Here is a 12545-nt window from a genome sequence, read left to right on the forward strand (position 1 = left end):
GAGAATTCTGTTACTGAAAAGTGAATATTAAAATGTGAATATATCTCTATGTGTTAGCACTTACTTTGGGAGAAAATAAGGTACAGCTAGCCTGAGAAAATAAAGTAAAAAGCTTAATTATCTGTAAAACTCTAGCCAGGAAATTTACCTACTAAGGAAAAAGATGAGTATTTAGGGCCTGAGTTACTACATCTAAAAACCACAAAAAAGAGAGGGTTAAATTTGATCACCCAGAGCTCTCCCAGGGACAATGTTCTGTAAATCCACAATCATCTAGACTGGCCTCCTATTTCCTTAAACTAACCTCAGAATCGCTGAAATTTTCCAGTTTATCCTTTCTGTCTTCACAGATATTGTTCTAGCATTTTTTATTTTCTTCTGGTCTATGAATTATTGGTTTCAGATTTCTTTATCATACCAAATTTTATGAAACAAGAAAATATTTTTCCTTCAAAGGAATAGGAAGATCCTACTTACTTAAAAAAAAAAAATCCTTCACTTTAAAAAGAAAGAAGGGGGGTGGTGGCCTATGCCTATAGTCTCAGCTACTCAGGAGGCTGAGGCAGGAGCATGGCTTGGGTCCAGGGGTTTGCGGCCAGCCTGGACGACATAAAACGAAACAAAAAATAAACTATGAAATTTTAAGAAGTTGTTTTAAAGCTCAAAAGTATTATTTTAATCAAATCTGATAAATGGTGCTGCTAATAATTATCTTGAGCAAATTGCTAAGCTCTCACCTACATAAATGAAATGAAAATGAACTTTCAGTTCCTCTTCTGGACACCCTTACACATATCTGTCTCTATCATCTATCTTTCTCTCTACCTAGACAGTCAGATTATAGAGATTGATTTTTTTAAATTAAATTTGTTATGTCTTACAGGGAACACATATGTAAAAATATAAAATATACATAGGACTGCAGGTGCGACTCAGGGTCATATTGAAGCTCTGGATTTTATCCCTAGCACTGCAAAAAGAAAAAAAAAAGTACATAAAGATTGCTCATTTTAAGTTGTTTATAATCTAGATGAAAGATAACATTTGTAAATATTATAACAAAAATTAACATTTATATGACAGGTATTATTATTTTTTCTCATTTTGCTAGTGAGCAAACTGAGGCACAGAGAGGTTAAATCATTGGCCTCAGCCAGCTCACACAGATAGTAAGTGGCATTTAAATTTAACATTTATTTATTTATTTTGATTTTCATTTGTTATATATGACAACAGAATGCATTAAAATTCATATTACACATTTAGAGCACAATTTTTCATATCTCTGGTTGTACACAAAGTAGAGTCACATCCTTCTTGTCTTCTCACAGGTACTTAGGGTAATGATGACCATTGCATTCCACCATCTTTCCTACCCCTATGCCCCCTCCCTTCCCTTTTCCCTTTGTCCTAAGATTTAAATTCAGTCAGTAGCTTTGTGGTCCTGGTCCATGCCCTTAATCACTAATCTGTACTTAAAATTACACACATAAAAAGAATATTTTTTTTGAAATACTGAATATTTTTTGAAGTACTGAAATCTCAAAATATACAAATTTGATTAAATAAAAACCTTGGAGAAAGCTAGCATGGGAATAGTATCAATTTCCTATTGTGACATTACAGCCCAAACCTGGAAAGCAAAGATTTTAAGGTCTTGACATTAAGGTTTAGTTATCAGGAAAAGTATTTAAAAATCAAAGCATTTATGTACATTTCATGACTCCAACAGATTAAACCAGGCAAATAGCATGAGTAAGAATGGCTCATCTCAGGATAGTTGTCTGTGTGAATGCAGAAGGGAATGTTTATTCTCACGATAGGACAGGGCAGGAAGCAGCTCCATGGGAATAAGAAGCTGGGTTTTAATTAATTAGTGATATGGTTTCACTAATTAGTTTGATGTTGCATGCATTAATGTGAATTTTAAAAATTATTAGTTTTTAAATTTACATGCACTAATCTGATTATGTGTCTGTATAAATCTGACTTTTAAAACAAACATAGAACTGTGTATGTAGTGGTGATTACCAGAACATGGAAAGTTCCACTGTCCCCCAAAACTCTGTAATCAGACCCTCTGCCCCATCGTAACAATGACAACCAGTGATCCGGTCTCTGACCTGACACTTTTGCTTTCTTCAGAAAGTCATCTAAATAAAATCATGACATGTCATTTTTTGAGACTGGCTCCTTTTAACTCAGCATAATGCCTTTTGATTCACCCATAAATTGACAGTTTATTCCTTTCAAATGTTGAAAGTAGGATTCCAATGTGTGGGGGCACCAAGATTTATTAATTCATTTTGTGGATATTCTGGATTGTTTCCAGCTTTTGGTGATATAAATAAAGGTGCTGTGAACAGTTTTTTTGTGTGAACTTAAGTTTTCATTTCTCTGGGGAATTACTCAGGAGTGGTATTTATGGTAAATATATTTTTAACTTTGTAAAAACACTGCCCAATTGTCTTCCTGTGCCATTTTACATTCCCACCATGAATATATGAGAGTTCCAGCTGTTCTTCTTCCTCATCAGTGTTTAGCATTGTCAGGTTTTTTTTTTAATGCCATTCAAATAGGAGTGTAGTGATATCTCATGGTTATTTCATTTCCCTGATGGTTAGTGATGCTGAACACCTTGTCAGGGGCTTATTTGCAATTCATCTCTCTTCTCTGGTGAAGTGCCTACTCAAATATTTAGCTGTTTTAACTGGGTTATTTGTTTTCTGAAATTTCTTTATATATTATGAATACAAGAAACTTCTCTTAATAGTACTTCTAAGAAAACAATAGTTTCTCATCTTGGTAAAGTGTAATTTATCAATTTCTTCTTACATGGATCATGTTTTAGGGGTCATATGTTAACCCTTGCTTAACCCAATATCACAAAAGTTTTTCCTTCTGTTTTTCTCCCCCCAAAGTCTTGTTTTTTAATTTTCCATTTATATATACAGTGCTTTTTGAGTTAATTTTTTTTGAGAGAGAGAGAGAGAGAGAGAATGTTTTAATATTTATTTTTTAGTTTTTGGTGGACACATCTTTATTTTATTTTTATGTGGTGCTGAGGATTGAACCCAGCGCCCCGTGCATGCCAGGCGAGCATGCTACCGCTTGAACCACATCCCCAGCCCTTAAGGTTTAAGATTTAGGGTAAAGTTCTTATTTTGGCATATGGATATTTGATAGTTCCAATACCATTTGTTGAAAAGATTATCCCTTCTCCCTGACTGATTTTCTAGGCGTATTTTTCCTTTGAATCTTTGTGAAGAACTCATTTGCCAAATTTGTGTGGGTCTATTTCTGTATTGTATTCTGTTCCATTAATTTACATGTCCACCTCTTCATAAATCACACTGTCATGTAGCTTTACAGTAAGTCTTTTTTTTCTTCTTTTCGTTTCTTTCCAGTAATGGGGTGTAGCTCACCACTGAGCTCCTACAGTCCTACGGGACTACAGGACAATAAGTCCTATAGTCAGTTAGTAGGAATCCTCCAACTTTATTCTAATTTTTCAGAAATTATTTTGGCTATTCTAGTTTCTTTGAACTTATATATAAATATTAAAAGTAGCTTGTCTAGATCAACAAAACATCCTCCTGGGATTTTTATTTTAATTATTTCAGTCTGTAGATCAATCTGAGAAGAACCAACATCTTTGCTGTACTGACTCTTGCATATTATCTAATTTTTTTTGAAACATGGATTTTCGAATTCAGATATGCCCATATTGAAACATGACTGTAAGGAACATTCTAGGAACAAATTTAAATATTTCTCTCTCTTTTTGTGAGCCCCATAAAAGCATGTGGCTTCAAGGTTTGAAATTCAACTATGTTGCTGGTAATAATAGCAAAATACCCTGACTGATTTTCTAGGCATATTTTATCTCCTTCCTTCCTTCCTTCGTTTGTGGTGCTGGGGACCAAACCCAACCATTGAGTCACATAACCAGCCTAACCATAGTTTAGGTAGTTCTTCTTTTAGTTTTTTGTTTTTTGACTGGGGATGAACCCTGTGGTGTTTTTATACTGAGCTGTATCTCTTGCTTTTTTTTACTTTTTATTTTGAGGCAGGGTCTTGCTAAATTGCTTAGGGCCTCACTAAGTTGCTAAGGCTGGCCTCGAACTTGTGATCTTCCTGCCTCAGTCTCCAGAGTCTCTGGGATAACTATGCCCAGATTAGAATTGTTTTTTTTTTTGAGGTATAATTTACATATGATAAAATCCAGATTGACTATCTATCTAATTAACTATTTTGGGGACCAAGGATTGAACCCAGGGGCCTTTATCCACTGAGCCACATCCCCAGCCCTTTTTGAGACAGGTTTCACTACATTGTTTAGGGCCTCATTAAGTTGCTGAGACTGGCTTTGAACTTGCAATCCTCCTGCCTCAGTCTCTCCAGTCACTAGGATTACAGGTATGTGCCAATGCACTAGCAAAATCCAGATATTTTAAATGGTGGATAATCTGTAACAAATCAGCATATCCTATGACCATTTCCCAATTAAAACATGAATAAATATTCCCATGTTCCTGAAAAGTTCCTTTGTGTCCCTTTAAATCATTTCCAAACTCCCAGGCAACTGGTGATTTCTTCATTTTCACTTAGTTTTTACTTTACTTGAATTTTAAGGAAACATCCATAAAATTTCTTAAGGTAAACTTAGAGTTTATGAAACATGGAGTCATATGGCATATGCATTCTTTTGTATCTGGCTTCTTTTGTTCAATATAACATCTATGAAATTCCTTATATGGTGTTCAATTCTCCTTATTGCTAAGTAGTTTTCTATTATACAAATATGTACACCACTTACCTGCTGGTGAACACTGGATTGTTTCCATTTTGGTGCTATTATGACTAAAAGATTTGTATGTAGATGTAGTATGTCTTTTTATGAACTTACATCTTTATTTCTCTTGGATAACTACTTAGGAGTGAAACTTCTGTGTCATATGGTAAGTATATGGTTACCTTTATAAAACAACTGCTAAGCTAATTTTCAAAGTGGTTGAATTAGTTTACATTTCACCATAAGCATATGAGAATTGCAGTTATTTCATTTCCTCACCAACACTTGGAATTACTTGTTTGTTTCAAATTTTTACTTATTCTTATGGGTTGGAAGTAATATCTCCTGTGTTATTAATTTGCATCTCCCTGAAGGGTATTGATTTTCATCAGGCTGGTAGAACTTGGCTGCATAGTTAATTTCCTGTTACTGATGGCAATGAGAGCCCTGCTCACCTGAGTCACAAGTTACTAAGAAAAAGTTTAAGCCAGAAATTAGGAGCCAAGAGACACGAGACTGGGCTTGTATCCCAATGTATGTTCTGGAGTTAACTGTACTTCCATTTCCTCCATTTGTGAGGATACTTGTTTGTTAAATGGGAAGTCACAGGAATTGGGAGAAATTTTAGGAATTCCAAAGAAATAAAAACGTGCTTACCTGCTATTTTCCTCCGCATCCATGGACACACAAAGAGCCATACAAAAAGAGCGAAGAGTAGAGCAACACCAAAGGAAATGAGTGCTATTGCCCAGATGGGAAGAACCAGACCTAGCACTGGGAAATAAAAATGAACAGCAATGTTGTCATTGGTCAAATCTCATCTGTCATTGTGTTTTCCATTCTCTCAATCTTAAATGAATCAATTGGACTGTGTATTTAATAAAATTCTCAACCAAACCAAACCAAACATACTGTATTCTTAGGCATAGAAAGCCATATTTTTAAGACACTATACTTTGTAAATATGTACTTTAACCTGTCATTAAATTGATTACTAAAATATCACCAATTTGGCACAATCAGCATATTAAGTTGGGAATAAAGCCATTAATTGCATGTTATGTCACTATCTAAATTTCTGGGTGGATAAATGTGACTAAGAAGGAGTCAGCTGCCTTCCATCCTGACGGGCAGCCCATTTCCACCAGCGGGAAGAAGCTGAAATGTGGATGCTGCACGGCTCTGGGGTTGCTACCTTTTTGGTTCTTTATTAGTCAGCAGCCCTGCTTTAATGCACATGGCACTCTGACTACATATATGACCCTTTTTAACAAATCAGCTTAGAAATAAAAGTTGTTCAAAGGACATTGACTTTCAAGCGTAACTATGGAATTATAACAGGAAAACTTTCCATTGAAGTCTTGCAATGCACTTTGAGCAGTAATTATATTAATCAGTAAAAGGGAGGAAGTGAATGTGGTTTAGGAACGTCATCTTTCCACAGTGCTGTTTTGTGTTCAGAGCTCATCACTCTGATTTTGTCCATTTTCTCTCAGACACATTCATGAAGTATACAACTTAAGCATGCTCACCCATGAACACACACACACATATATATAGACCTACTATAGTTTTACTTGTAATGGTAAGAATTTGCATTAGTTAATATATGCATCATCATGGAAATGTAAAATAATCACAGTACACAGTCATAAAAATAAGGCAGGCTGAGGTACACTGACAAGGAAAGAGGCCCAGGTGATAGAAGTCAGCTATATAATATATGCGAAGTTGTGACTCATTTTATGTTTAAAACAGAAAAAAAAACCCAATTCCTAACTCCTGACATATATGCTAACACACAGAAAAAGTTCTGGAAAGATGCAATGGTTTCTTCTATGGAGAAATGGGAAATTGGCGTGGGGCTTTAACTTCTTGATACATGTACTTTTATACTGGCAACTTCCAAAATCCACAATAAGAATGTCACTTTGTAGTTTTTAGAACATTTTAAATTAATGACCTATTTAAAACTTAGCTCTTAAATAAGTAAATTTTTTTTAATGATGCAGGCTTTGTTACCTTGTTCACTATTTTATATAAATAAACCAGCCCCATGCTGCTTAATCATTATTAAATATTTTGATAACTGTAAGAGGTTACAGAATGGGTAGCCAATAATATCAGGGGGAAGTTATATTAATGTGTACAAATATTTTAGAAAAACAACAGAGTTACCTAGTCTTTTTACAGCTAGAGTGCCACTGGTAGAAATGTTGGCGCTTAGACTACTCCATTCTAAAACTCCAGGTGACATCAGACAGCTATGGACTCAGCACCATCCTCAGGCTGCACTGTTTTAAGTGGCAGCTGGTTCCACTCCAGCTCTGCCAGTGAACCTGAAGCCCAGGGCTGCTCATAAAACCATAGGAGCTGACTCCACTGGGCTCTATTTCTGGCCATGGCTTCCTGGCTTCTATTTTATATCTGCAAGTCACTGTCTTCACACTGTAACAAAGGATCACTCCACAGCTATTTCTTGCCCAAGTGAGCGGTAACTGTTCATTTACCAAAGTCAAACTGATAAACTAACAGCAAACCTACATTCTTACAGCTTCAAAGCATTTGGATTTGGAAGAGGTTTTCCCTTCTGTGGTTTAGTTGAGGATAAAACTGTTAAGTGTGTTACTTTTGGCTTCATTGCCTTAGCCTGGTCTAAGAGAGGGAAATCATACATATTGTGGGGGAGAGACTAACAATTTGAGTTACTTGATTTTTTTTGGTGATTGAACACTTTTGCTATCAGGCCCTATTTTTTTTTTTTATTCTCTACTTATCTCCCCAAAGTAGAGAAGGCTGCTTCCTGTGATTCTTCAAGCCCATCTCTACACTTCCCATTAGGGACATGTGAGGTCCTAAATGGTGACAGGGCCCAAAGGGGAAACTGAGGTCAATTTCAAGACTTTGATCCTTTGCTTAAACACTAAGACACTGTATCACTTGAGTTTGTACCTCTGTATCATTACATCTGCCTTGCTATCCATTTGACCTGGGCCAGAAAGTTCTGAGGTTACCCTCCTGGTCATGAAAATCTAGAATGGAAAGCAGGGTATAGACATAGTCTATCTGAGTGTGGGAGAAGTGGGGAGACAAAGTAAACAAATCCAAGAAAACAGGGGAAAAATTGTTCACAGTAAGAAAGGAGAAAGGAACCAAATGGGGATGGAGATATTACCAAACTGTTCCGAGAATTTAGCAATTTAAGAGAGGATTGAAAGAAACAAGCCATTACTCTTAAAGCCTGCATGTAAGAAATGTAAGCTGATAGCTATTTATGTTACACATCCGCACTCTACACTAAACATATAAAATTGAGTTTCATGGATTATTAAAAAAATAGGAGGCTGGGGCTGTGGCTCAGTGGTAACGCACTTTCCTGGCATGTGAGAGGCACTGGGTTTGATTCTCAGCACCACATATAAATAAATAAAAATAAAGATCTATCAACAACTAAAAAAATATAAAAAAATAAAAAAAAACAATTCTGCATAAAAGTTCATTATAGAAAAACATCCGAATCAATGTACACCCAAGGCAAAACTTTTTCTCTTCTAACTACTTAAGGTTAAGTTATACACTACAAAATCTGCAACAAAAACACTCTGTATTGGATTGTCTTCCTGGTGAGGGTCTCATATTGTTTCCAAATAATTACACCTTCAGAGGGCAACGAGGCATGGCACGTTGATTTCCTCTGCGGATAGACAAAGTAGGGCACAGCTTGAATTGCTCGTGTTTGCTCAGCCAAAAGTGGCTGCCAGGAGCCAGAGCTGGGAGCTTTGAATCTCTGTTCTCCACTTCAGCCACTAAATGGCCTTTCATCTCCAGTGCCTCTCATTTTCTGAACAAAAAAGATATGACGAATAGTGATTTAGCTCTAACCTCAAGCATCTTTACAATTCCAATCCAAATCCACAAAAGATCAGAAGATTCAAATCATTTAGGGAAGAAGTAGAACATTTTATAAAAACTCCCTCTCCATTGTTATTCCTCTGCTATCCCTCCTGTTTTTCACATACAGAATTATCAAAGAATCTATAAAATAGGGCTGGGGATGTGGCTCAAGCGGTAGCGCGCTCGCCTGGCATGCGTGCGGCCCGGGTTCGATCCTCAGCACCACATACCAACAAAGATGTTGTGTCCGCCGAGAACTAAAAAATAAATATTAAAAAAAAAATAAAGAATCTATAAAATAACAAAATCATATGAAACCAAAAGGCTGCAGTTCATATCAGTCCCCTTCTATCCCTCCTTACTATCTTTTCCTTACAGCCTTCCTTCTTATTAACTGCACAGATTTTGCCTTTGCTTTTAACTTTTATATAATACATGCTTAATACAAAATATCCTCAGTGTCTACCAAATTGTATGATGTACAGTATGAAATTCCCCTATTACCCTCCCCTTTGCCTCCATTTCTTCCTACAGAAAGTGGGGACTATTTGGTACATGTCTTTTCAGGCATTTTCTAGATACATATAAACACATTCTACTGTGTTCGTGAGGATTTCTTTTTTCATTTCTTTAAAAAATTTAAAAGTAACAGGATTATTCAATATATACTATTCTATGCTTTCATTTCCTAGATGGTTCTATGTTGTGGCCATCTTTCCACAGGAACACACGCACACACACACACACACACACACACACACAGGTATGCATAAACACAGGCTGACCTGCTTTGCACTATCACTCTTTCTTATCCTGCCTTTCCTGATAAACTGAAGTTACCAGTTTTGTTTTGTTTTTAATCAACATTTCAAAGCACTACAGGAGGTACCTTTGTAAAAAGAATCCTAGAACAACTTTTTAAAACATTTTTTAGCTGTAAATGTAGATAATATCTTTATTTTTATTTATTTATTTTTAATGTGGAGCTGAGGATTGAACCCAGGGCCTCACACATGCAAGGCAAGCACTCTACCACTGAGCTACAACCCTAGCCCCCTAGAACAACTTTTTAAAGACAATTAAGCACACTTTTGAAATAAAACATACTATTTCCTAATTTGCTCTATTGTTGGGATTTTAAAATATGGTACCAGCTTTCTCAAACCAGGGGTCATTTGTAATAATTCTCGAAAGGAAGTGAATTTAAATCCTTAACTTTTGAATCCATCCCTTGGTGGTAACTGGAAACTTTTCTCACTCTAGTGCTTTCCCGAACCAGGACTAGGAATTACTACAGTTACAATTCCTTCCTCTCCACAGTTTGCACTTTACAATCACAACTTGGAATACAGAGACCCAAGGAGAACAAAGCTCCTTCTTACAAAGACAACTAGGGGCCTCAGGGGTTGTTGATATTCTGATTTCCTTGGGACTAGACCAGAAGGAAGAGGAGGAGGGGAGAAAGAAGCAAAGGAGATGGCAGTGGAGAAGAGGAAGAAAAAGAAAAAAAGGAGGAAGGGATAGAGGAGAAAAAGGAGAAAGAAGGGGATGGAGATGGAAGAGGAAATGGAAGGAGGGGCAGTGGCAGAGGCAGCCACACCTCAGGTATAGGCTTGCTCTGGGGAAGCCAGAAACCAGGCTTGGTTATTTTTGAGAATTCATTTGCTGATAAAAAGGAGGGTAAGGGAAGATTGCTGTTTAGAACTTTAAAGAACCCTCATTATCTAAGAACTATAATAAGGTAGCACTGTTCGTGGTCCAAGAGGTAATTAGTGCTGTGGTTCTCCAACTGTAAATGCATCAGAATCACTGGAGGGCTCCCTGCTGAAACATGTGTTGTTGGGCTGAAGTACTTGCAGTTCTGTATCAGGGCTGGGCCAGAGTAGTTCTGACATGTCACCAAGTACTGCTGATGTGGCTGGTCCAGGAACCTCACTTCGACTTAGAAGTCATATGTAACTACCAGGGCTTAATGAGGTGATCTGCTTTATCTTTACTCAAAGAGGCATGCAATGAATTTCAGCATGAACTGTCTAAACATTGAACAAAAACCAGGTGCCACACAACTAAAGACTTTTTTCAATTAAAAACAAACGTCATGCTTGAATCCAATCCAAGTAAGCACTTCATTTCCTAAAGTTATTTTTGGTTCTTCCTAATCATTTTTTTAAAGAACAAAAATGCAAAGGCAATTTTTTAAAAGTATACACTCAGTCTCTGAAGTGTAAGAATGACTTTTATTTGAGATAAGTCATGTCAGATGCAAAGTAAAACAAATCAAAGTAAGCCGAAGATATAAACAACTTAATAATTTAGAGTGGAGGAACAGAGGAAATCAAAACAAAACACTATAACTCAACATCCAACAAATCCCCATTTGATTCATCTCCATGAATACAAATGCTATTTTTCAAAATCTCTTAATGGTAAAACTGGGTAAGATTAATGCGGTCACTCATTTTTCTTGGAGAATTTCATTCTTTTATCTCTGATGCTTCTGTGTATTATGTGAAACTGTTCTAAGAAAGAAAGAGAACCAAGAGGAATAAATTCTAGAAGGGCAGATGTATGTTGAGAGGAATGGATCAACTCAGTTACTGTTAAAATGACTCTCAGCTCAAGCTTACTACCAAATATGTCGTCATGGCTACTTATGATACAGCTGGACAAGTTGAGATACCGCAAATGAGGAAGGAGTATGTAATTAAAGTCTAGTTTGAAGGGTAAATAATAACCTTCAGTGATTAAATAAAAATAAGATTTGGCCTACCTATTGGATATTCTAGGAACATTCCCCAGGGACCAAAATATTAGCAAAGTTCTTTTATGACTTAATGGAGGAACAAAATGATTGGTCCTTCAGGGTCATAAACTTCTCCTTTCTCCTCCAGGTAACATCCCCTCCACCCAGCAACCCTGGAAAACTTCAGGTAAAATGTTCCACAAATATATTCAGGAAAAATAGAAAAATAGGATGACTATTTGCTGTTAACAACTGAGAAAATGAGGCTAATAATGACTGATGGTAATAAAAGAGTCTCTAACATGATTAAAAGTGAGTGATGCATTAGGTGCCATGCTACATGCCCTGCCCACATTATCTCAGGAACCTCAGTGTCCCTTTAATGGAGCTACTACTACTATCCCTACTTTACAATAAGGAATGGGACTTAGGGAGTTGAGATGTTACGTTCCTTATAGAACAGCTGCCTATCCCATACATGTACCAGGAACTTTACGACTGGGGATATTGTCTGTATTTCAATTGAATGATAATCTTCAAATCATTTTTAGATTTTTTAAATATTTCTAATTAAGGAGGTAGCAACCTTCTTCACAATAACGGGTATATAAAGTGTATAAAAAATTTATAACCAGGTCCTTAAATATATTGGAAGGCATGTTTTCAAGAGAGTTAAGAGGAAGAATTTGCTAAGGTTGATGCAATTTTTATTGTCATTTTCAGTAACGCTATACATACTTATAAGTACTTTCCTTCAGCTATCTCATGTATCGGCATAATGTCACAACAAAGACCATAGGGTTCAGGACTAGTCTCGTTCAAATTCTGGTCTGCATCTTACTAGTTATATGATCTAGCGAATGCAGCATTGCTGTGCCTCTCTCCCAGCACAAGTGGGGTTGGCAACATCAACAATCCTCTAGAGGAGCTGAGAGGACTGGAAGGATTAATTCATGTAAAACTCAACTCAATGCATTTATGTTATCTTTCTCACAATAACCTTGTGAAGTATGTGTATTGTCCTTTGTGTCTCATCCATCATATAGTTTAATTTTCCATAGATCAGTTTACTCTCTCAGTAAGATGTTTCTTTTAGCAAATGTACAAATAAAA

The 12545-nt window shown here is 36.4% G+C and overlaps 1 protein-coding gene across 10 annotated transcripts in view; it reads right to left on the reverse strand.

Moving 5' to 3' along the window:
- Slc20a2 (solute carrier family 20 member 2) overlaps positions 1-12545 on the reverse strand; it is a 101240-nt gene that overhangs the window by 19796 nt on the left and 68899 nt on the right. For all 10 annotated transcript variants that reach the window (XM_077792434.1, XM_077792430.1, XM_077792435.1 and 7 more), the window contains one exon: positions 5453-5569. In XM_077792434.1, the coding sequence (XP_077648560.1) occupies positions 5453-5569 (117 nt within the window). The remainder of the gene's footprint in view (positions 1-5452; positions 5570-12545) is intronic.

This window comes from Urocitellus parryii, chromosome 14 (assembly GCF_045843805.1).
Source record: "Urocitellus parryii isolate mUroPar1 chromosome 14, mUroPar1.hap1, whole genome shotgun sequence".
Classification (NCBI taxonomy): Eukaryota; Metazoa; Chordata; class Mammalia; order Rodentia; family Sciuridae; genus Urocitellus; species Urocitellus parryii.